The sequence below is a fragment of the Oscarella lobularis genome, chromosome 10, assembly GCF_947507565.1.
Source record: "Oscarella lobularis chromosome 10, ooOscLobu1.1, whole genome shotgun sequence".
NCBI lineage: Eukaryota > Metazoa > Porifera > Homoscleromorpha > Homosclerophorida > Oscarellidae > Oscarella > Oscarella lobularis.
Window position 1 is genome coordinate 2,714,080 of NC_089184.1, and position 21,128 is coordinate 2,735,207.

Sequence of the window (21,128 nt, forward strand, 5' to 3'; positions counted from 1 at the left end):
TCGTGCCAGCTCCCTGGTTTGATGTTCCGTAGCGCGTTGTCATCTGCGCGTGCAAAAATAGGTCAGGACTGATCGAGACTTTTTGTTACGACAGCAAAAGACACTCGTACATGAACTGAGTCACGGACTCGCCAGCATGACGTTCATCCTCAAGGCACGGACTCCCGCCTCCCGGAACAACTTCTTCGAGTCATTTTCTCGTATCTTTGTGAAAAAAGGAATTATTTCACACCGTCGTTGAACTAGATTTGCGCTTCGCGGTGCCTAGACTTATCCGGGACTTGTAGAGTTTGCACGAAGTCCGTCGAGTCCGCTACTTAGAGTCCCAGCAGCATCGTCGAACCAATGATTTGCTTCGGCTTGACCGCTTTCATCTTCCTCTTCGCCATTTCTGCTTGCAACGGGGGCCCCTTGCCCCCGATCGACTTGCGATGCAAGTTCTTCACATTGCAGCTTGAATATCTAGCTCTCAACCCGTTTCTCCCGCCTATAGGCAACAATCTAGCAAGCACGCACGACGGACCAGTTCTCGGCGTAGCCGTACCAACATTTTCATGGCTTCCACGACACACAGATCGAGTAGGCGGCCAAACGGCCTTTCAAGTGCTCATATATTCGTCTCGAGAGCGCGATACGTTTCGTCGTCCCATCATTGACAGGCAGGGGCGAGAATATTAGATGGAATGATATATATAATACGTAATGTATATCTAGTGGTAAAGTGATTTCTTCGAATTTTCGAGGCGTCGAAGTGAACAGCAGTTATGAGTATCAGACCTTTGTGTTGTATTCCTGGACGGTAGAGATAGACATTTAGAAAGTTATAGTGCTAAGTTAAGTGGATAACATTATAGGTGCGTTGGTGGGATGAAAATGATGTCCTTTGTCTAATATGGAAGCAGGTATTCTGAATCAGGTTAGTGCACTTGGCTAATTCATAAACAATCCTGAGATGACGTCATTTTATTTAAACCTTGTTGAAAAGTTCGCCTTGGATTGCAGCTCCGGATTCGGTTTCCGTGGCTCCTTATCTCCGCAGTCCCGAATTTTCCGTACGTAATATTATATCGTCATTTTTCCTCGTGAAACAATCACTGTCGAGTTTCTTACCTAAGGCTACTTCTAATTCGACGCTTCGTCGAGCGAGAGTCTACGTATCCGGTTTGGGATACTTTCGCCTATACATGAAAGGAAAGCGAATTGGTGACGAGGCTCTTGCTCCTGGTTGGACGAAGTACAGGTACACTGTGTGTGCGTTTCTTTAATACAAAATTCTTTATTTCTCATTTCTTCAGCACGCGTGTCTTCTACGTTGTTTACGACGTAATGCAGTATATCGAGGCGACGAATGTACTTGGAGCTATCGTGGGCATTGGAAGGCGTAACACGGTATTAATTCTTTGAGAATATCATTAAGAATATGGTGCTCATCATTCACTCAACAGACCGCCTTTCGTCCACTGGACAACGTTTCGTCGAGCGACACCGTCCCGATGATATTTCGACTAAAGGTTCTCGTTTGAAAATATGCACGTGTCTTCAATGACATTGAAACGGTTGGACGTATAGCTCGTTCTTACCTATGACTCGGATGTCGAGTCGTACGATGAAATTATGGTGAGTAGCACGGATTGGCGCGCCGCATCGTCGCCTGTGGTGAGCAGTTCGATTTACAACGGCGAAGTGTACGGTGAGTTTCGACAATATTATTTATTTAATTAATTAATTATTAAATTCTTCTTCTTTAGATGCTCGTCTAGAGAAGGCTAGATGGAATGAAGTGGGCTATAAGCTCGATGATTCGTGGAAACAGGTATATGACGTCAGAACTCTGCTCGTGGTTTCGGTGACTTGGATTATTTTTGGGGCAATAGGTCGCAATTGTTTCAGGTCCTCAAGGTATAATGCCTCTTCAGCTGATTCCTCCAATTAAAGTTGGACAAAAAATCATGTTTGAATCTCGAATGATGTTTGTCTTATCCACGCAGCAAGATCCGCCTAATCCGCCCATTGACATTCAAACACTGCCTGTAAGTACAGCAATACACATACTCCGTTCTCTTAGGTACGCTCATTTCTTATAGGGCAACATCTACGTCCTTGACTTCGGTACGAATCTAGCCGGATATTGCAGATTGACGGTGAAAGGTGATAAAGGCCAAGTCATAGTTCTCAAGTACTCACACTGCAAGGGCGAGTCGATTTCTTCATGTTCCCTTATACCGTCCCAGGCATGCTGAAGTCAAACTCCATCCTCCCTACGGTCCTAGGAACGGCAGTTTATATTACGCCAATCTTCGTTCGGCTGAGGCCACAGATACCTACATCCTGCGAGGCGATCCTCAAGGCGAAGTACGAGATATATTTATGCGATCTATTTTGCATATGATTTTTTTTCAGACGTACAAGCCCTACTTTACGTATCACGGTTTCCGCTACGTTGAAGTGAGGGGCTACCCTGGAAAGCTCGAAGTAAGCAATTGCAAAAGAAACTTAAACCTTAGAATAAACCATCTTGGCGCATTGTGACTGTAGGCGGGAAATTTGCAGCAAATTCCTATTCATGCTGACGTCGACGCTGTAAAGACGCTGAACACGTCAAGTCTTATTATGAATGACCTTCAGGTTCAGCTATATAATATAATAAATAATATATGTGTAACATATAATGTGTAGGCCGTTGTGAAGAATAGTCACCTGTCTAATTTTCTAAGCATCGTCACTGGCTGTGCACAGAGAGACGAGAGAATTGGATGGTTTGTCTCTCCTTTCCTTATATCGGCTTCTTTTATCTGACGTGACCTCTCGTCGACAGGATGGGCGACGCCGGCTTGTCGTGTGACATTATGGCTCTCGGTTTTGATATGCACGCTTTTTTCGTCAACATGCTTCGAAATATTCGAGACGACGAGGTGCCCGTCTTTTGTCATTTTGTCAATGTCAATTGAGTTGAGTTCCTATAGGGAGAGGACGGCTCGGTTCCTGACGTTGTTCCCTATTATCGATACGGTCATCGGCCTGCTGATCCTTCGTGGAGGTAATACGTGCCTTTTTCTTGCTTTGAAATGACGTCACGACGTTTAGTGCCGCTTTTCCTCAAGTGACATTCGTCCTCTATAAATACTACGGCGATCTGAGAGCGGTTCGCGACAACTACGACGCTCTGAAGCGTTATTTCAAAAACATTGCATCTCAGGTGTGATATACATATGTATGTAATGCTGATCCCTCCAAAGTCATAATGTTGTTCAAGATTCCTTCGTCCGGTCTCGCTCACATGGCTGGACGATACGGAGATTGGTGTATACTGAAGCCTCCAAATCCAGTATTGAATCATCAAAAGAATTAGATTTTTTAATTATTTAACTACATTTGTTTTTGAAAGGTGCCTACAAGTTTTACGTCGGCGTTTAGCTACATTGAGAATCTTGAACAGGTAAGAAAACACGAACGACGTCAAGTTTGAATCTGTCTTCATGCATCATCTCGTAGTTTGTTGAAATGGCGCGAGCAATAGGAGAGTCCGCTGACGCTGTAGCGTACGCAGATATGGTAGCTCAGCTTAAACAAGACTATTTCAAAGCGTTTTGGAACGGTCTGTGCATCCTTTTGGTATAAGCCCTACGTTTACTTGCGTTTTCGTTGCAGGAACGCATTATTGCACGCCGCAGATTACGTCCTAAGCTTTGCCTCTCTTCCTTGGCGTCACCCCGTCGAATCTGCAGGAAAACGTTGAAGTAGAGTAAGTGTATATGGGTCGACGTTTTTATATATGTGGCGTCTTTAATTGCTATTCAGTTACTTGAATTTAATTGATTCGTCCGACGGTTGCTCGTGCCCGCGTGCAGGCATCATAGGAAGCAAAGTAAGATGCCGTCATTAGATAGCAGAAAGACACGCAAAGTCGCCTCTTCGCAGTTCCTTCCACTGTCGCTTAGCAGACTCGGTCGAACGGACGTCGCCTTGCAAGTAGCGGAACAGCTCCAAGTTCCCAGTTGGGGTGCGTGCGATATACGCATTTGGAAAATTAATTATTTAATTTAGTAATTTAATTTAGTAATTTAATTAAATGATTAATTATTTGATTTGATTAAATAATTTAATTACTTCCCTAAAGGTCATATGCTTTACAACACCGAAGAACCAGCGACTGCTTTGTGGGAACTTTGGAACGGCGATATAGAAGGATAGGGGATGAATTCTCGTAATCATCACATGTTTTCGAGGTACTCACATATAGCGAACGATGACCTTCATATTTATATGAGAGGATTAGCATCGGTATGTGGATTCGCATGCAGTTGGGGGGACTTCAGCCGACCAGTTCTTCCAATAGTGTATGTACTAAACCGCCAACTGTCCTCTCTTATATTAAAATTCTGTATTTAGGTTTTTCAAATTTTTGTTGCTCGCACGACCGGCCTTAGCTACATCGACTCCGCGGAGCATCGAACAACGTCTGGACGCGTAGCCTACGGCTGGAGACGTAGCGGCGGCACGCATTGTCGCACCGTCCCGGAAAATCGATCGCCCGCCAGTCCCATACTTCCGCTGCACGCCGACCTGCAGCTGGATTGTGGAAGTGACGCAGGCGGTGTTATTCAGTCGGTGCGACTAGATGACGCTTCATTTAGCCGCATTTCTAGCAATTTTTTATTTTTCAGATTGATTTTGCTGATTTTGGTTTGCCCACTGGCGGCTGCGGTAGCTATGGATACAGGAGCTCGTGCTCTTCTCAAAATGCTTCTGAAATAGTGCTCTCTTGCTTTGATTAAGTAATTAATTAATGAGCGATTCATTGTCAATTTTTTTAGATAAAGAAACGTTGTTTGGGTCAGAAAATTTGTACGGTTCCTTCGGGTGTGGATTTTTGGTACAGATGCACGTCTTTGTTAATTTAATATTATTCATATTTGCCGTGTTTTTGCAGGGACGATCCGTGCAATGGAAGTGTGAAGCAGCTCACCGTTCAGTACACGTGCTCGAAACCAGACAGCATCGTTGCCAACATAGAAACATCGGTACGTATTTAATGTTATTAGTGTCCCTTGAGCCTGATTTATTTTTCCAAGGTCGGCATGACGTCAGAGCTGTACCTACCGTTATACGGCTTACAGGTTACTTTCTGAAGTGGATACTTCTGACGGTGGAGCTTAGTTTTTTTCTGGAGTTCCTAGGACGTTTCTGTTCAAGAAAATCAAACCGTCATCTGGTCGGTGAGATCTTCACAAAATATCTCAGCTCTACCGGCTGGCATTTCGAATATCGAGTATCTTCTTCCCAAAGACACGCTTAAGGTTGGAAGCGTGCTTTTGCCTTTCCATTGCCTAAAATTATTTCTCTTATAATAAATAGGTGACGTTTCTGTCTGGATTGTATACCTTTTCTTTGAGTGGAGCGGCGTCTGAACGTCAATGCTATTCTGTTGCCGGTGGAGGTATTCCCGTCCTTTAAGTCGCTGAGCTTAATGAGTATTTTATTGTTTATTAGAGAGTGAGACCATTTCGTGTCCAGAAGGAACCGTTTTTACTCGCATCCTTTTCGCTTCGTTTGGGACTCCAGAAGGATCGTGCGGAAAGTGAGAGTCGAGTTCTGAGCCCTCCTGATAATATCTTCATGTGGACTTGAATCGTAGTTGGACTCGGGGCGAATGTCATGCTGGCTCGACTAAGATGCAAGTGGAGAGGTACTGCTTGGGCGAAGGAAGCTGTTACATAACTGTAAGCGTTATTTCTTCATCGAGTTTCTATTTGAAGGCGCGGTGGGGTGCGGTTTCCATGTAGGCTGCGAAGGCATTGTTTGGCGACTTTCAATGTTCTTCGGACTCGATGTTACTGGCTGTTGAGGCGTTTTGCGGAAAGCGATGACTCAGGTTCACACCGTTTCTTTCACTTTTTTTTCTACGTTTTGTACTGCAAGGAGCTAAACAGTTTATAATAGTTGTCGCGTCAGTCTTCATTGATACTTAGCGTTTTGTTTTTTATTCAATCAACGACCAACATAGTGGGAAAGGCGTAATGACGAGTAAGACATTTAAAATTTTGATTTCATGCGTTGTCTCTTGGTTTTCGCAGGAAAATCGTTTTTCGAACTGACGTCGTTCTGTGTTCTAGCAAAAGGGAAGCAGAGGAAAGAACGAGGGCGTCAACTCCATGTGAGAAAGTTTCCTGATATGAAGTAATTGCTTCAGTCTGCTTCAGTCTGCTGGGCGGCTCATTTAGTAGGCTGAAACGCCTGCTCTCTCAAGAAGGCAAGTAGCGTTAATTGATCTTATAATAATTAAACCTAGTCTTTTTTAGGAAATTTTAACCATACATTTTATCACTTTTGAAAACTCTCTCAAGGTCGTCAAAGAAAGGAAAAAAAACAGAGAAAGCGCTCTGAGCGTAGTTTGTACACTTTTAAATGATAGTTTTTATAGTTTTCTGTAGTGCATGGTAGTACAGAAGTAGTAGTGTCGATGTAGCGTAGCGGCGACAAGGACCTGAGCTGAGCCCTCCATTGCACATACACAATTTCATAACTTTATTAAATAGAACCCGGAAGTAAACCGGAAACTCTAAAAAAATTTGCGCATAGCTCTCCCTTCTTTTGCTGTCCACCTGCACGGACCGCAGGGGACCGCAGGGGACCGTACAGGCTTCGGTTGGGTGGGGGTCAACCTCACTACTCCCCCGTCGGAGTTAGAGCCTGTTTAGTCTCCCGGCTCGGACGCCTGGGACCGGCAGCCCTCGGATATGAGTGCTGCCGGCCTGATTCCAGGGGGACCGCTATTGTGCCCACCGCGTCTTGCCCAAGTGGGGTGGCAGTTTATCACTCATGCCACTGGAGTAGGGGCTGTGCTCCCCTGCGTTCAAGCCATTTTTAACCTCTCTGGCACAAGAGTTGGGCCAGTTTTATTTAGTCACCTCAGGGCCCGGAGGTGAATGTGCCCTAAAAAAGAAAAGAAACAGTTAGCGTCAAACGCATAGAACGTGAACGGACAGCGTAAAATCCTTTTCATTCTCTTGCTGATGACGTGAGGCTCGCGAAGCAACACAAATTCCTTTCGTTTTCTCAGGGCGTCGAAACCAATAAAAAGAGAGTAAAATGATTCGATATTTCAATTGAGGTCTTAATTAAATACCTGATCGTCCTTCAACGTTATTGTAATGCACTTGAAGCCGAGCGCCCTGGACTCTGGCCTCATATGGACAAAAAATAATTGATACAGTCTTCTGTTCAATAACAGAATCTTTATGCACCTGACAGCCAATTTCCCACGCCCCCAAAGAACTATAGCCCCAACAGCATCGAGTGCTGTCATTCTGTGTGCGGCGAAACGTTTCAGAAAAACGGTCAATTAGGCAAATCAATAAATAATATATGTATGCACCAGTATCAGTTGGCCTCCTTCTGGCAAAAGGTACGCTGTTTGTTATGAGTGAATACACAAAATGCGTAGGCGTGTCTTCGCGTCTTGAAGAAAGAAACTGCAATTCAACGCGAGGTGCTTACATAGGTATGTCAGGGCGTGTCATTGTGAAATGCAAAAAATAAAGCCATTTCTCCGTTTTTGACTTCCCCACCGGTGACGATGTCAGAGTTCGGCATCTTTCTGTCCGGCGACAATCCGAAAGCGATCCATTCGGTCGTTTTTTCGCTTCGATGTCAAGTGTATGTCTGTCTGTTCGTCACGCTCGGTATTGTGACATAACATAAAAACCCGTTTTTTCGTACAGCGCATGCGCGACATAGGGCCCAAAACGTTGACCCGAAAAAGGCGATTTACGGCGCGAATAAAGCGTTTCTTCTTTGATAAACGGAAAAAATGCTTAGAAACCCCTGTTTCAAATTGATCTGTGCTATTTTCCGTTTTGTAAATGCACTGAGAAACCGAAATGAGAGTTTTGATTGTCACGCTCTGACGTCACAATCAAAAGTATCCACTCATGTACAGTTTGTACGTGGGTATGTATGCGTGTACGGGTAACAGGTACACATGCATGTCTTCAAATACTTAGCAAATTATGAAATACAATACAGTACGTCAGAAAAGTAGGACTAAGCTGTAGGAGCTAAGGGCAGGGATTACTAGGTGAATATGTGGCAACATGAAAATTTATGACGTCACACTATGTAATGCACTCGCGTACGGCATAGATACTGTAAGCGGTGGGAGGTTCTGCATGATGGCAACACGGTGAACACCGGGCCATCATTCTCTAGTATTACCGGTAAGTCGGCGCAACGCGGGAGAAAGAGTAACGGTGTTAGACAAGAACCGATGAAACTTTTCAATAGAAGAGCACGCTGGTATCTTTCACGAGCCAGACACTAAAAATCAAACAAACTATTGTCTCTCAATGTTTGAAAAATTAGCCATGCATATTTACCGGTGTATGCAGCTTACCCGAAAGGAATTTTTGAAATTTCAGAGATCTCGGAACGTCTGAGACTCCATTCACAGTTCTTAGCGAAAAGTGAGGTTTTTAAATCAATAGCGTTACCTCGCACGTACGTACTTCAGAAGTATAGCAATATAGAGGTTTCTTGACGCGATTCTACGGCCCCGAAGCGACGAAGTGGCGGAACGACGCAATTTTGAGCAGACAGCAGCTACATCAGGCTTCAGAACGCATGGTGGAGCGACTGAAATGCAGCGGACGACTCCAACAGACCTCCATAGCAAGTCATAAGTCCCGGATAAGGGTCTCCAGTGCAAGTCTACATTTAGGTCTATGATTACCTGATGACGTCAATCCCTATCAGAGTCAAGAATGGTCGGCGCGTGACTGACTGTGAGACTAATATCATTGCATGGCTACAGCCAAAACACACACTTTCTTATCATCGAAGAGAACTACAGTTGGCCTAGCTAACGCGATTGCTGCATTGAGATTCTTTCACTCACCCACATAAAACATTCATCATATCCAGATCGACAAGAGTTCTTTCTGCCGTCAGTTTGGCGTCGATCAAAGACTGCTTTGGCAACTGAAGAACATTCTAAATTAGAATACAAAATTATACAATAATGAATACAGCCATTCAACCTACACGTCCTAGCTAATTAAAATTACCTTTTTCGTCGTACGTAAAATTTCTTGGTAAGCCAAAGCGCTCCGATGCACGTCCTCATCATCTACGCTTTCGTGAAGAGCAGTGAGCTCATCAATGAGGCCAGCCACGTAGTCGTCGAAACTGTGACCAGTTTCTCTCGAAATAGCCTCGCAAAACGGCTCCAAAGCATTCGAAGCTCCAAATCTAAATTCATCCTTCAATTTTTTCACTGCCGATTCCCGCCAAAGTCTTAGATCTTAAAATAAAAGATATATAGAAGCATACGATAGAAATTGTCTTGTATGTTTACCCGTCTCCAATAGCTTCAATACATTGTCCTCTTTTGTTTCTATCATACCAGCGTACCTTTCTATAACAGTTTCTTCCTTTTCAAACGGTTTCTGACGATCATCTTTCCATAGGTACTTCTTAAGAAGAAAAGTAGCGAGACGACTGCTATTCTTCGCCTTTTCCCTGATGCCCCTTGCCTCCTCGACGGACTGAAAATAGCTCTTTATAGATGCCTCAATGTGAATTTTGGAGCGATTGTAACGACTGTAGGCCCTTAGAACAGCCTTAGTTAACTGTTGAATAAAACTTTTCAATAGACTAGCACGCTGGCATCTCTCGTCAGAAGATACTAAAAATTATAAAATGAAACTATTGTTATTAGATTAGCCTGTTTATATACCAGGAAGAACTTCCTTTGAAAGCAAAGGAATTGTGATAACGTCGTCCTCAGTGGCATTACTAGCGAGATCTCCGAATTCCGGCGAGACAATTCTGAGCTTCTTAGCAAGCAGTTCGACTTCGTCAACTGCCGTTTTCATTCTAGCGTTGCTTCGTCCATATTTTAGAAGTAAGGAAATCGACGTTCTACGTCTCAATTCCGCCGCCCTAATCGACTTTCGAACGCGATCCTTCGCAAAGGTATCGCGCTGAAACACATCAAAATCATCCTTAAACGTTTTCTCCGGAAAAGCACGACGAAGTGCGTCGGTGACGTCACGACGCCGTCGTCCCGTAACGCCGGGATAGACGAGTTCGGCCAAATCGATAGCCATGTCTTTGATGCTATCTAGCCTAAATAAAAATTGCTCCTTAACGTCTTTTCCTTTACGAATCGAATAGACTATTTCGCCGTTGAATTTGCCGCTTTCGACGAGACCGATTTTGACGTCGAAACTCATACGCTTGATTTGGATGACGTCGCTAAGGGTGTTCTTCTCGAGCCAAATCAATATTTGCGATCCGACGTGAACGACAACTTTGACGGCATCTAATGCCTTGGCGGCGGCGTCGAAGTCGTCCTGAGCCGAAGATAGTCCGTCTTTTGCGGCGTCGAAAGCTACATCAGCAGTTGCGTGAAAACCTTAAAAGCAAGGTTTTTGCCTTCGCAACTAGACTTGCAACCCCAATAAAACCAACTGCCAGAACAATCTACAGGGGGACCCAATTATAAGATATCAAGTGAAAGCACCGAGCTTACATTTGGAGCACTTTTTGATAGAGCAAAGGCCCTTCAAGCCGTCACGGGCTTTGTCCAATTCCTTCTTAGCGGCCTTTAGAGACTTACTAGCATAATTAAACACGTTTGTCGCCTCAGTGATTTTAGTTTCGGCATGGGTGGCAGCGTCTTGAATGATTTTCTCAACTGCTTCGTCCAGATGAGCCAACGAGTTTGTGAGAAGACGACCAGATGCTTTAAAAGACGCGCGTTTCAGTGATCCGTAAGAAGCGTAGATTTTCAAGGAAGCTTCGATCAGATTGAATAACTTGCCCTTGACGTAGAATCGGAATTGGGAACTGGTGACGTAAAATCGGACTTCCTGTTCGATCACCCCATCGAATAGGTTCACATATCCACTACCGCTCACGCTTATAAACTGTCCCTTACGCCAGGACCAGCCGCTTCGGTACCAGCTACTCTCAAGACGAACGTCAGCAAGAAAGAAAGGCCCATTCTTCACGTTATCCTCTGATTCATAAAGCTTGATGAGACCTCCGGCTAGACTAAGTGGCGTCATTCGAATGTTCAACTTTACGCCACGCGGCCAGCCAATGTCAATGTCAAGAGACACTTCAAACCCCAATAAATCAATAACACCTTTCAAAACAAGACCCTGAGGTATCTTTCCATGCTTTGAAGAACGTTCTTGAAGTGAATACGACACTTCTAAGCCTTTGGGAAAGCCGCTATCTTTGAGAAGGCGCGGCACGGAAGCATCGTACTCAAACGCCTTCAAAAGAGACCCGATGGTCAATTTGTTCACCTTGCCGTAGAAGTAAATGTTGGATGGATCGGTTACATCGTAGCCCATTTCGCCTTCAGCTTTAATTTCGTCTTTGCTACCGGCGTTTCCGAGACTAAGTTTTCCGGATATTTGAAATTGTAAGAGGTACGGTGGCACAGGGCTAACTCTCGCCGCGATGTAACCATCGCCAAACGACAGATATTTGAACCCGAAAGCCTTTTCCCAAACACCAATCATCTCCATTGACATTTTTATGCCTGGAGGATTGAATTCAGCGCGAAGAGTCCCATCAAAAGTCAGCTGAGGTTTGGAGATCTTTAGTCTGGCACCTAACCCAACAAAAGTCTCTTTACCAACGCCAAATTCGATTCGACCCTCTTTGAGCCAGATTCCATCAGCCAGCTCGATATTCGCCTTTAGACTGGCTGATACGACGAATTGCGTTAGCGACGTGATCGACGCTGATATCTGAAAATCGCCTTTTCCGATTTTTTTCAGGCAGAAAGTGCAGAAGTCGTCGCCGCTACTGCACCTCGACGGAAAGGAAAACGAAGCGACGAGTTGGAGACAACATCGAACATCCATTGTTCGTAAAACCGTGCCTTCCAGTTTGACGCCTTTCATGTCATCGGACGCTATGATGACGGCCACTTTGAGATTTTGATCTAAAAGTTTTAATCCTTGCACCGATTTTCCTGTGAGTTTTTCAATCAAATCGGCTAAATTTGTCTTATCGAACTCGAATCCTTGAGCAAATTTTAGCTCGCCACCGGTTGTCATGACGATGACGCTGCTCAGTTGGACGCCTTGCCAATTGGAAATCTGCGGTTTCCCGGACAACTCTATTTCAAATCCAACGTTCTTTGAGTTTGCGTCGACCGTTAGCTGTAGCTTTGGATCCAAAATTTTAAAATCGTCTAGCGACGCTTTCTTGAGAGGCTGCGAGAGTATTTTAGGAACAACGGGAAGTCCTGCGAAATTTTTAATAATTTGTCCAAGATTTATTGAGGAACCGGTCGCCGTGACTTCAAAGCCGTTTCCGCGAGGATTCGGCTTGATTTCGACAGTGAAACTACTAGAACCGAATCTTAGATAACCTCCGACTTTTATTTCCGTCTTGGGTGTCTTTCCTAGAGTAGCAGTCACAGTCATAGACGGATCAATTACAGAAAGGTACTTTTCAATTATACGGATCTCGGAAGGGCCTCGAAAGTCGGCAAGTAACTTTTGAGGACTCTTGCCAGTGAACTCAAAACGAGACAGTTTCATACTCAGAACGTCAGTTAGTCCTGTTGGAAGAGCCAAGTCCTTTTCGTCAAAATCAGGAAAAATTAGACGAATCAAATTTCCGACGGTGAGCGATCGACCGGGATCACGTAGAGAAAATTTCACGCCATCGTTCGATACTTTCAAGACGCACAAAACAGGAGGCTCCTTCGAGAGAAATCGTATAGCACCCACAAAGGCCACGCCTTTTGTGACAGGTATGGTGTGCTGGAGTATGCCGTCTAAGACAGAAGGCAGAAGATTGGGTGTCAAGTCATCCGACGACACGACAACGCCGAGCTGGGCCACTTTGACATCCTTAATGAATTCAACACGAGTCAAATCAACGGCACCGTCAGTGATCTGTTTGGCAAGCTGAGCGGGAAAAACGTCCGTAGACGATACGAATGCTGCCGTGAAAACGGTTCGCTCTTCGGTGTACGAATTCCCCTCGTACTTTGTCGCAATGAAGTGACATCGAGCGCTTTTCCACTTGGATGTGGTCGGGTTGCCGGACGCGGCGAACGCGTAGCCCATCGAACCGTACGTCGCCACGACGCTCGACTTTTCAATTGTGAATTTATCGAGTGGAAGTTCCATTTCTTTCAAGGACGTTTTAAGTACGTGGGAAGGGCCCGACCGCCAAGCCAGTCGATGAAACTTCCCACCGGTACGGAACCCGTTGAAGGGGCCCCATAGAAGAAGAGCGACGGTCCAACTTGAGATATTTTTAGATTCAGACTGGCGCCGCCGATTGTAACAGTTCCGGCAACACTAAAGTCACGAATGTAAAACTGGTCTTCTTCTTCGGGAGCAGACGGTTGGATGACAAAGTTGATGTAAGCCGTGACGTCATCCACGGAGAGAACACCGTTATCTATTATCGTCCACTTAGGAAACGGTTTCGTTCCAAAGCTCCACTCTCCCGATAGCGGATCGACTGAGAAATTGCTCACTTTGAAATTGAATGGATTTTTCGACTCGATTGTTTCAGTGCCGAGAAAATCAGTGACGTCAGGAAACATAAGTTCGAGAAGTTGAAGCAGGGTATAGTCTTCATCGAAACTCGCCGTTATTGACGTCGGCGTGCTGACAACGACGATCCCACTTCGATTGAAGGTTGAAAACTGATCGTACTCTGCAACGGCCAAAGCGAGAGTCGTCGGATCTCCAAAGAAATACGCGTCACAAATAGTGAAGGCGACGATGAGGAGAAAGACGCTGAAGCGCATCGTGCCGAGTTCCGCGGTACGCTGTTTAATTGTGTTCGAGATAGTGCGTGCTTCGCCTCTATCTTTGACCTAGCTGATTGAGATACTTGAACCCATAAGGGGAGAGGGCATGAACTCGTTGGTGCATGGTTCAAGTATGCGTGCCATGCAGGAGGGGCTAGCTTGCTTTGCATTCTAAAGTGATTCCTAATCGAATCCCGGTCGCAGGAACGAACCGACTAAACGACGACGCAAGTCCAAACACGGTCTGTTTCTCTTACTTAATAAACCGCGAGGATTCGTACGGTAACACTGGGGTAACTGCGGTACGCGCGACGTCGGACAGCTCTAGGCCGAGCACTTTTTAGTCGTCAGTGTAAGCATGTGTAGTCCAAAAATGCGCGGCACTCGCATTGTTGAACTTTGGGGGAGGGGCCCTACGTCCTGGCACAGACGTACACGCGCGGTTCCGCGTGCAATCGCGCCATTTGCGGACGAGACGTACGCCGCGAAGATGACGACAGCGCAACGTGTTCCCGCTTCCACGGCGCTTCGTTTCGCCGTCTTTCTAAGCGCTCTCGCGTCAACGTGCCTTTCGACGACTTCACAGTTGCACAACGACTCGATCTCGGCGAAATCGATTACAAATTCGGAGCCAAGACGTCTTCGCCGATACTTCCAGTCGCCGGCAAACGATCTGTCTCCGCCGCTCACCCAAAGCATGCTTGCGTTCGGATCAATCTACCGCTTTGAACAATTACGCGGCGAAGGCGTTCTGCTGTCCAGCCGAATCGTGCTAACGCATATCTTCTGCCTCTTCGATAGTCTCGATGAGGCCAGTCACAATCACAATCCCCAGAACCGAGCACGGGCCCCATTCGACTTGTCTTTCTTTTTCAATGGAAACTTTTACGGAATCAGCGATTATAGATTTGAAAATCCTTACGTCATTCTTCGGCTTCAGGAGAATCAGCCTCTGATGAATCCACCGGCAACTTACGCTTTTCCGTCGTGAACCGCTGCGTGGCAGACTACTGACAAGCATTGGATTGTCCTGCCAGAAAAGATCGAGCCACCTTCGTCCTCGTCCTATCGACTCTCTACTCCATACGCACTTGTAAACGGCGAAATAAACAAAATACATCGAAATATACTTACTAGCTGTGAGTTTGATGACAAGATTAATCTGTTTGCATTGAGCTGCCCCAATGCTAACTCTCAAGCGTTTGACCAGATTGTTAAAACCGGATCATCGTTGTTTCGAATGGAGAATGCTAGTCCAGCCGTTCGAGCTTTAACCATCTCAAGCATGGTGATGAGAGGTGAATCGTTCGACAAATGCAAACGGAGTTCCTCACATCAGCATTTGCCCTTCCTCAAAGTTGCCTATCGTAAAACCAAATTTACAAATGCCCAATATCTTTGCGGGCCCAGACTCACATACGAAGACGTGGTGATAATGAATAGGAACGCTTACTATTTGGGCTATCCCTTGTTCGACCTAAACGTAATCCCACGAGGAAGAAAGTGTAAGGCTAGATTATTAAACAAGAAAAAATTAAATTAATTTAGCAATTATTTTCAGTTGCATCTATTAACATAAATGGCATGGGACGACAAGAGAGAGATATGGGTAACTTCGTTTCAGAAACTTTAGCTGCCCTTATAGTAGATGCGGACATCACGGCTGTACAGGAAATAACTAATTCAGAAAAACTGGATGATGCGATAGTCAGAAAACTGGGTATCTATTCGGCTGCCGTTAAATACAAATCTAAGGTCTCTGGCCAACTTGCATTCTTCTACAAGAGTAGTGATTTAGTAGCGTATGAAGGAGAGTGGAGATCGTTAAAAGTACAGGGAAAAATATATGGTCTTTACGGTCAGTTCAGAGTAAGTAAATTAAGTGAAAATATTTGCCTTCTATAGATTTAACTGTTGCTTTAAGCAGTACATCACAACATATCCTGGACTCGAAACTTGCATACACTTCTATAACGTACATCTGTCTCACGGGTATATGAGAGAACGGCACAAGCAATTAGACTCCCTTCGGTCGGACATTCTCAAGCTCAAAACGGATTGTAAATCGATAGTCGTTGCCGGTGATCTCAACATCGGTGCGAGCTTGACGCAAATTCGAAAAGCCAAATATGACACTGAAACCTTCATGGAAAAATTGTTGGCATTAAGGACTTAGATGTTGATGCGCAGCTAATTTCTTGTTTAAGGTCGTTTATGCGATTCCACGACACCGGCGATACGACGGCGAGCGACAAAGGCAGCAGAAGCAAAGAATCGCATTTTGATCACATATTAGTGAGCGAAAATACCCGCCTACTACACAAGTACGACCCTATAGGAACGCGAGAATTTAGACAAGACTTCTTCTATGAAAAATTTGTTCCTGTTTTCGAGCGGTCATACCGAACAACTCGGCAAAAAGCAAGAAACTACGATCTTAGTGATCACCTCCCCGTCCGCTTTACCTACCAGTATTCCCCCTTCGAAGCCGCCGTCGCCATAGGAACGTGGAATTTAAAAAATTTCAAAGTTAATCAAGTTACGAAAGAAACGGAGAAAGAGGGAAAATATGCAGATGAATTTACAAGGATATTCAACAAATTCGACATTCTAGCGCTGCAAGAAATCAACGGAAAGGAAAAAGAACTGTACAGAAAAAATCTTCGAATCGGCGAAAATTCGCTTGGAATTGCGTTTAATTCGAGAGTAAATCTAGTTGACGACTGTAAAAATATTCCAATATCCGGCTATAGATCTGCTTGGGGATGCCCGTTTAGAGTTGGGACAAAGGTGCGTTCAGCAGAAACATAACATTCTAATTTAATAAATTGCACGTGCTTTCTTCATAGATCATTGTCGTTGTTTCCGCTCACATCAAAAACAGCCAAAAAAGGCCACTTAGTACGAGCGAGCAATACAGGAAGTCCGTGGTAGATTTCGTTAAAAATAGCTTTTCAAATTTAAACGTCGAAAAAGTCTATGTTGTGGGAGACTTCAACAGAGAACCACGATCCGGAAGCGTCCCGTAATACTTTATATAACGTTGAGAGCGTAAACTAAACGCCTTATTTAGATGCACGCACAACGTAAACTCCAAGTGGACAGATACGCTCATTACCACAAAGACTGTGCGCGATTGGGTGTGGGATCTACAGTGGGGTGTTGAACCGCCCCACTTAAAATCGGGAATTAACGGTTGCGAAGTTCTTAACACCGAACTAACGGCAGACGCAACTGAACCCGATAAGTTCATATTTTCCGATCATACCGGACCAATTAAAGTGTTTGCATCGTGGAAAGAAGTTTCAGATCACTTGCCCGTTATGACCAAATTTTACTGAGTGCACACATAGCAGATTTTGTCTTATGCGTTACCTATTAACGTCCGTATTTTGACGTTAGATAGAATTGCTGTCTGCATGCACTGCTGGCTAAAAAGTGAGCACGTAGAAAAGAATAGCTATAGAAGCGTCACGATGGAATTGGCACTATGGTAGGTACATCGATTATTTAGGTTGGCTTCGGAGTATAACATTGGAGGGTTGATGAGAAAAAAGAAGAAATAAAGAATGGCATGTGAAATTATACGGCGATCGATCGAGCCTTCCAATAGACTCACAGGAAAAACCGGTGAAGAAATTGATTGACAGACCGATATAATCCCTTTGCGATTACTTCCTCACTTTTTTTTTTGAAGATCGAGACCGCCTAATTCATGCGCATCGAAGAATTGGTGAAATGCTATAAACGGGGCCCCATCAAGGGAACCGTCTTTCTTTCGCAGGAGTGGACTAGGAGTAAGTACACTACGTGTATGCACTCTAGGTCCTACCTTCACAAACACTCCGCGACCGGCTTCCTGACTGAATCAGCCTACGACGAGCGGGAACGTCACGGATCCAACCGAGCTTGTTCACATGACGTTATACAGTCATACGCTCGCCGAATCTGTCGACGGCATCGTCGTTCTCGCACGAAGATCATTGGGATGGCGCAGGAGATACGGGCGTCACGAATTGTTATACGGGCTTCGCGTCGAGGGATTGTCGCCTTTTCAATTTGGATTTGGAGTGGCTTTCACTTCACACTAAACGTTTTTAAATAACCTTACTTTCATTGAACTAGAAGATACTTGATGATCCTAGATCTTCATTAATTAATTACTACAAAATTCTTTACACACGTGCACACATTCCCTATCTCTCCAGTCGCCCTTGCCGCCCATCAATTAATTACTGAACGTTCCCGCAAAAGGCTACTACAGAGGAGATTAGGGGGTCGAGTAAAAGACATTCACTTCTTAGTTAATTTCGCATAGTAATTAACTGTCTTCCGAGAAGTCTTGAAATAGACAACCAGTGCAATAACCACAAGAAGAATCAAACCAGCCATAACACTGACGACAATTCCAGCTACATTCGTGCTGGAGACACTGGCGACAGTAACAGAAGTAGCATTAGTAGTAGTAGTAGCAGTAGCAGTAGTGCTAGTGCTAGTGGTGGTGGCGGCGGTGGTGGTGGTGGTGGTGGTGGTGGTGGTGGTGGTGGTAGTGGTAGACAAATAGACGATAGTGGGCGGTTGATCTAGACTGTTCACGCAGTCCGGTTGAGCAGTTGCGGGCTCCACCGACTCCGTTGACACGTTGGCGAGCGCATCGTCCTACACAAAACAATTTCAACATACTTCGAATTCGTAAAGTCTCTAAATTTGTCTTACGATTAATCTTTGCCGTTCGACGCTTCTGCACAGGACTTCTTGCTCCCAACGAAGATAGTTGAGATACGCGGTGTCAGCTCCGTGCTTAGAGAAATTAAAAGATATCGATTGTCGAAGAGAGTCAATGCTATCATCGTAGTAAGTGCCCCAACCTTGTCTCTAAAAAATTAGGTACAGTAGAATACTATTAAATAATCAAATATTACGCATCTGCTTCTTTGGCTAGACGAGACATGGCACCCTTCGAAGCTTGGCTCAAACATGATTGAGCGTACGTCGACGGATAAACGATTAAATACGCGAGACACATTTCACTCGACGTACTAAGGCCACCCTAGAGGCATGCAGAACATCGTGCAAGGAATCCACCTGGCTAAGAAACCGTATGTACCCTAGTCAGCTCTGTTCGTCCCACCGTACTGTAATCACATTCGGTCTGAAGTGCGTCGCCCTGTATATCTTAATAAAGTTATAGCCTCAATATCCGTGGAGTAAGGAAAGAAGTTCACCGGCCGAATTGTGATGTTTGTGAAAGGAGACGTGAAGTCCTATACGAGAAAGGTCGCGTCTAGGCATACCAACAACATTGAACGAAATTTACTTGAAAATTGAAATCGTAGTACTCGTTTCGAGCTACGTATCCCAAGAACGTGCCATTGCGAAAATGCTTGACTCGAATTGCAACGCCAGCTAAATGCGAGTGCAAGAGAGTGGCGACCACCTTAGAACCTTGTGAAGGAACGCCCTAAACGTACACATAAAGAGATGCTATAATGTTGCCATCTCTACGTACGACTTTGGTGCACTCTGGCGAGCAGTAGGACATAACCGTAGCTCTCGTCAAGCCAGGTGGAATAAAAAACCCCGTGGCTAGAAAAGATTGACCAATTTCGAGAATTGTTGCATCGTGTTTAGGCGGTGTGGTCCTATAGAAGAACTCCAATCCGGACGAGTCTACGTAATCTGTCAGATGACGAACACATCGAGAGTCAAAAATCAGACAAGAAAACATGTCATAATAATTAAATACCTGATTTCCCTTCGACGTTATTGTAATGAATTTCCAGCAGGGCATACTGGACGCTTCCAGTTCCACTAAACGGGATTCCAACATCATCAGGAAAACGAATTCCCTACAAAAAAGAGTTGCCACTGTCTTTTAGCCAATAAGAAAGCGTCTACCTGATCGCCGACTGCCCATGACCCGAAAGGACTATAGCCCCAACACCTTCGAACGTCGTCATTCAGTTTCATACATTGGCCCTCCTCGTCGAGAAACTCCGCAGCACTGTCGCATCGATAGACAACCATGTGATGAACAATCTCCTTATTATCGATAACGGGATCAAACTCGAAAAAGAAGAGAAAAAATTCAATAAAGCAAAATCAATATAAATAATACATGTATGTTAGTATGTACTCCAATCAGATAGCCTCCTTTAGGTAGCTTGGGCAATTGAAGCGGCTTGCACCAGTACGTCGTATGAGACGAAGGCACAGATAACTGAAAAAAATTGAGATGTTGTACATACATGTATATTGGTATTGGTCACATGGGTATTGTTCAATTAATTCATTTAAAAGTATTCAAGCAAGCTTAATACAGATGATTATATACCGTACGTTATATGTAGTTTATCAAGACTTCATCAAGAAACCATACTTTGTTCGTTATGAGTTGGAAAGGGGGCGTGCCATCCGGAAACGATCGACGAGAACCGAAACCTGTCAGCAAATTGACGCTCTTAAAACCCGACTTCACATGTCGCATTGATCCATTTATTGATTCAGGATCGGCGGGATGATAGGCCCAAATCACATGCGCAGTGCCAGACTAAACAAATGAACGTGCACAAAAAATCAACATTATCATGAATTAATTATTGAATGTCCAGGGACGCTTGTGTCGTTTGGTTCACAAGCGCGAAGATGGCGCGTGAATTCGAGCGCCATTGTTGTGTCGTTTTCGTTCGCCGCTATTAGTTCGACATTCTGCTTCGAATCGAGCGGGGGAAGAAAGGGGCCCAATGACTTCCTATCCTATAAATAAAAACGACGATGTGTGGGCACTAGGATGCGTGGGCGTGTCTTTTCGATTGAACCTGAAGAAAGCCTCTTCCGTCTTTGACCCAGCCGGTCACGATGTCTGAGTTTCGGCATCTTTCCGTTTGGCGACAAGCCGAAGCCGATCCAGCCTCTAGTTTTCGCTTCGATTCCGACGTTCACGACGCCCTTCGCGTTATTGATTGTATTCACGACTCAAGAGCGCCGAAGCGCTCGCCGACACAACGAGAGCGAAGAGCAACACGATTTTCATAAGATGCACCGTGACGTAGGGAGGACATACGGGTTAGCTCAGCTGAATGGACCGTGACGTTGTTTCGTAGAATAGCTTGAGACGCTTCTTGGCGAAGTGTTTTTGCAGTTCTTGTCTTCGCAACCGAAATTTTTCCTCGTAAAATCAAGCACGCACTGACTTGGGCGCATATAATGATATGATTTCAAGTCCATCATGATAGCCTGATTAAGCTAGATCTTTCTGTATCCTTCTAAATTGAGCAAAAGGTATTGTGAACCTGCACAGTACATACTTTTCTTGATGGTGATTTCTCTG

At 44.8% G+C, this 21,128-nt stretch overlaps 4 protein-coding genes across 13 annotated transcripts in view; 2 read left to right on the plus strand and 2 right to left on the minus strand.

The window, feature by feature from the left end:
• The first annotated feature begins 294 nt into the window (after positions 1–294).
• LOC136192458 (alpha-L-rhamnosidase-like) lies at positions 295–4,189 on the plus strand. Its single transcript, XM_065981083.1, has 27 exons — positions 295–433; positions 494–659; positions 715–799; positions 855–916; positions 986–1,052; positions 1,116–1,240; positions 1,296–1,389; positions 1,446–1,511; positions 1,570–1,690; positions 1,749–1,813; positions 1,875–1,934; positions 1,989–2,030; positions 2,085–2,176; positions 2,232–2,352; positions 2,401–2,472; positions 2,536–2,625; positions 2,677–2,756; positions 2,816–2,912; positions 2,964–3,037; positions 3,085–3,196; positions 3,254–3,325; positions 3,386–3,436; positions 3,493–3,595; positions 3,649–3,742; positions 3,799–3,865; positions 3,919–4,000; positions 4,118–4,189. Exons 6-24 carry the CDS (start codon positions 1,185–1,187, stop codon positions 3,681–3,683), a joined length of 1,503 nt encoding a protein of 500 aa, XP_065837155.1. The 5' UTR covers positions 295–433; positions 494–659; positions 715–799; positions 855–916; positions 986–1,052; positions 1,116–1,184; the 3' UTR covers positions 3,684–3,742; positions 3,799–3,865; positions 3,919–4,000; positions 4,118–4,189.
• Positions 4,190–6,510: 2,321 nt separating this feature from the next.
• Positions 6,511–13,878, minus strand: LOC136192452 (uncharacterized). Of its 6 annotated transcripts, none has more exons than XM_065981073.1 (7): positions 10,532–13,878; positions 9,734–10,482; positions 9,353–9,682; positions 9,063–9,298; positions 8,894–8,988; positions 8,376–8,803; positions 6,511–8,316 (listed from the first exon to the last, which is right to left on the minus strand). In XM_065981073.1, the coding sequence occupies exons 1-2, from the start codon at positions 13,161–13,163 to the stop codon at positions 10,391–10,393; spliced, it is 2,724 nt and encodes a 907-aa protein (XP_065837145.1). In that variant the 5' UTR covers positions 13,164–13,878; the 3' UTR covers positions 6,511–8,316; positions 8,376–8,803; positions 8,894–8,988; positions 9,063–9,298; positions 9,353–9,682; positions 9,734–10,390. The 6 variants fall into 6 exon arrangements, with proteins under 6 accessions (XP_065837145.1, XP_065837142.1, XP_065837143.1 ...); XM_065981070.1 differs by having other exon boundaries at positions 8,393–8,451; positions 8,505–8,988; XM_065981071.1 differs by having other exon boundaries at positions 6,511–7,307; positions 7,376–8,316; positions 8,376–8,988.
• A 266-nt stretch (positions 13,879–14,144) lies between these two features.
• LOC136192454 (uncharacterized) lies at positions 14,145–17,974 on the plus strand. Of its 3 annotated transcripts, XR_010671144.1 has the most exons (7): positions 14,145–15,303; positions 15,360–15,667; positions 15,723–15,955; positions 16,006–16,588; positions 16,648–16,823; positions 16,872–17,428; positions 17,496–17,974. XR_010671144.1 is itself a non-coding variant. In XM_065981076.1 (6 exons), the coding sequence occupies exons 1-6, from the start codon at positions 15,039–15,041 to the stop codon at positions 17,137–17,139; spliced, it is 1,833 nt and encodes a 610-aa protein (XP_065837148.1). In that variant the 5' UTR covers positions 14,145–15,038; the 3' UTR covers positions 17,140–17,974. The 3 variants fall into 3 exon arrangements, 2 of the variants coding, with proteins under 2 accessions (XP_065837148.1, XP_065837149.1); XM_065981076.1 differs by having other exon boundaries at positions 16,872–17,974; XM_065981077.1 differs by having other exon boundaries at positions 14,146–15,303; positions 15,726–15,955; positions 16,872–17,974.
• LOC136192457 (DBH-like monooxygenase protein 1 homolog) overlaps positions 17,905–21,128 on the minus strand; it is a 30,796-nt gene continuing 27,572 nt past the window's right edge. The window contains exons 1-12 of one of the 3 annotated variants that reach the window (XM_065981080.1): positions 20,617–20,806; positions 20,178–20,554; positions 19,935–20,018; positions 19,697–19,864; positions 19,545–19,647; positions 19,308–19,477; positions 19,116–19,259; positions 19,024–19,062; positions 18,906–18,965; positions 18,721–18,848; positions 18,515–18,671; positions 17,905–18,457 (exon numbers count right to left, since the gene is read on the minus strand). In XM_065981080.1, the coding sequence (XP_065837152.1) occupies positions 18,092–18,457; positions 18,515–18,671; positions 18,721–18,848; positions 18,906–18,965; positions 19,024–19,062; positions 19,116–19,259; positions 19,308–19,477; positions 19,545–19,647; positions 19,697–19,864; positions 19,935–20,018; positions 20,178–20,285 (1,527 nt within the window). In that variant the 5' untranslated portion in view covers positions 20,286–20,554; positions 20,617–20,806 and the 3' untranslated portion in view covers positions 17,905–18,091. Of the gene's footprint in view, positions 18,458–18,514; positions 18,672–18,720; positions 18,849–18,905; positions 18,966–19,023; positions 19,063–19,115; positions 19,260–19,307; positions 19,478–19,544; positions 19,648–19,696; positions 19,865–19,916; positions 20,019–20,177; positions 20,555–20,616; positions 20,807–21,128 lie in introns of those variants that run through there. The other 2 variants (XM_065981079.1, XM_065981082.1) reach the window with 2 other exon arrangements.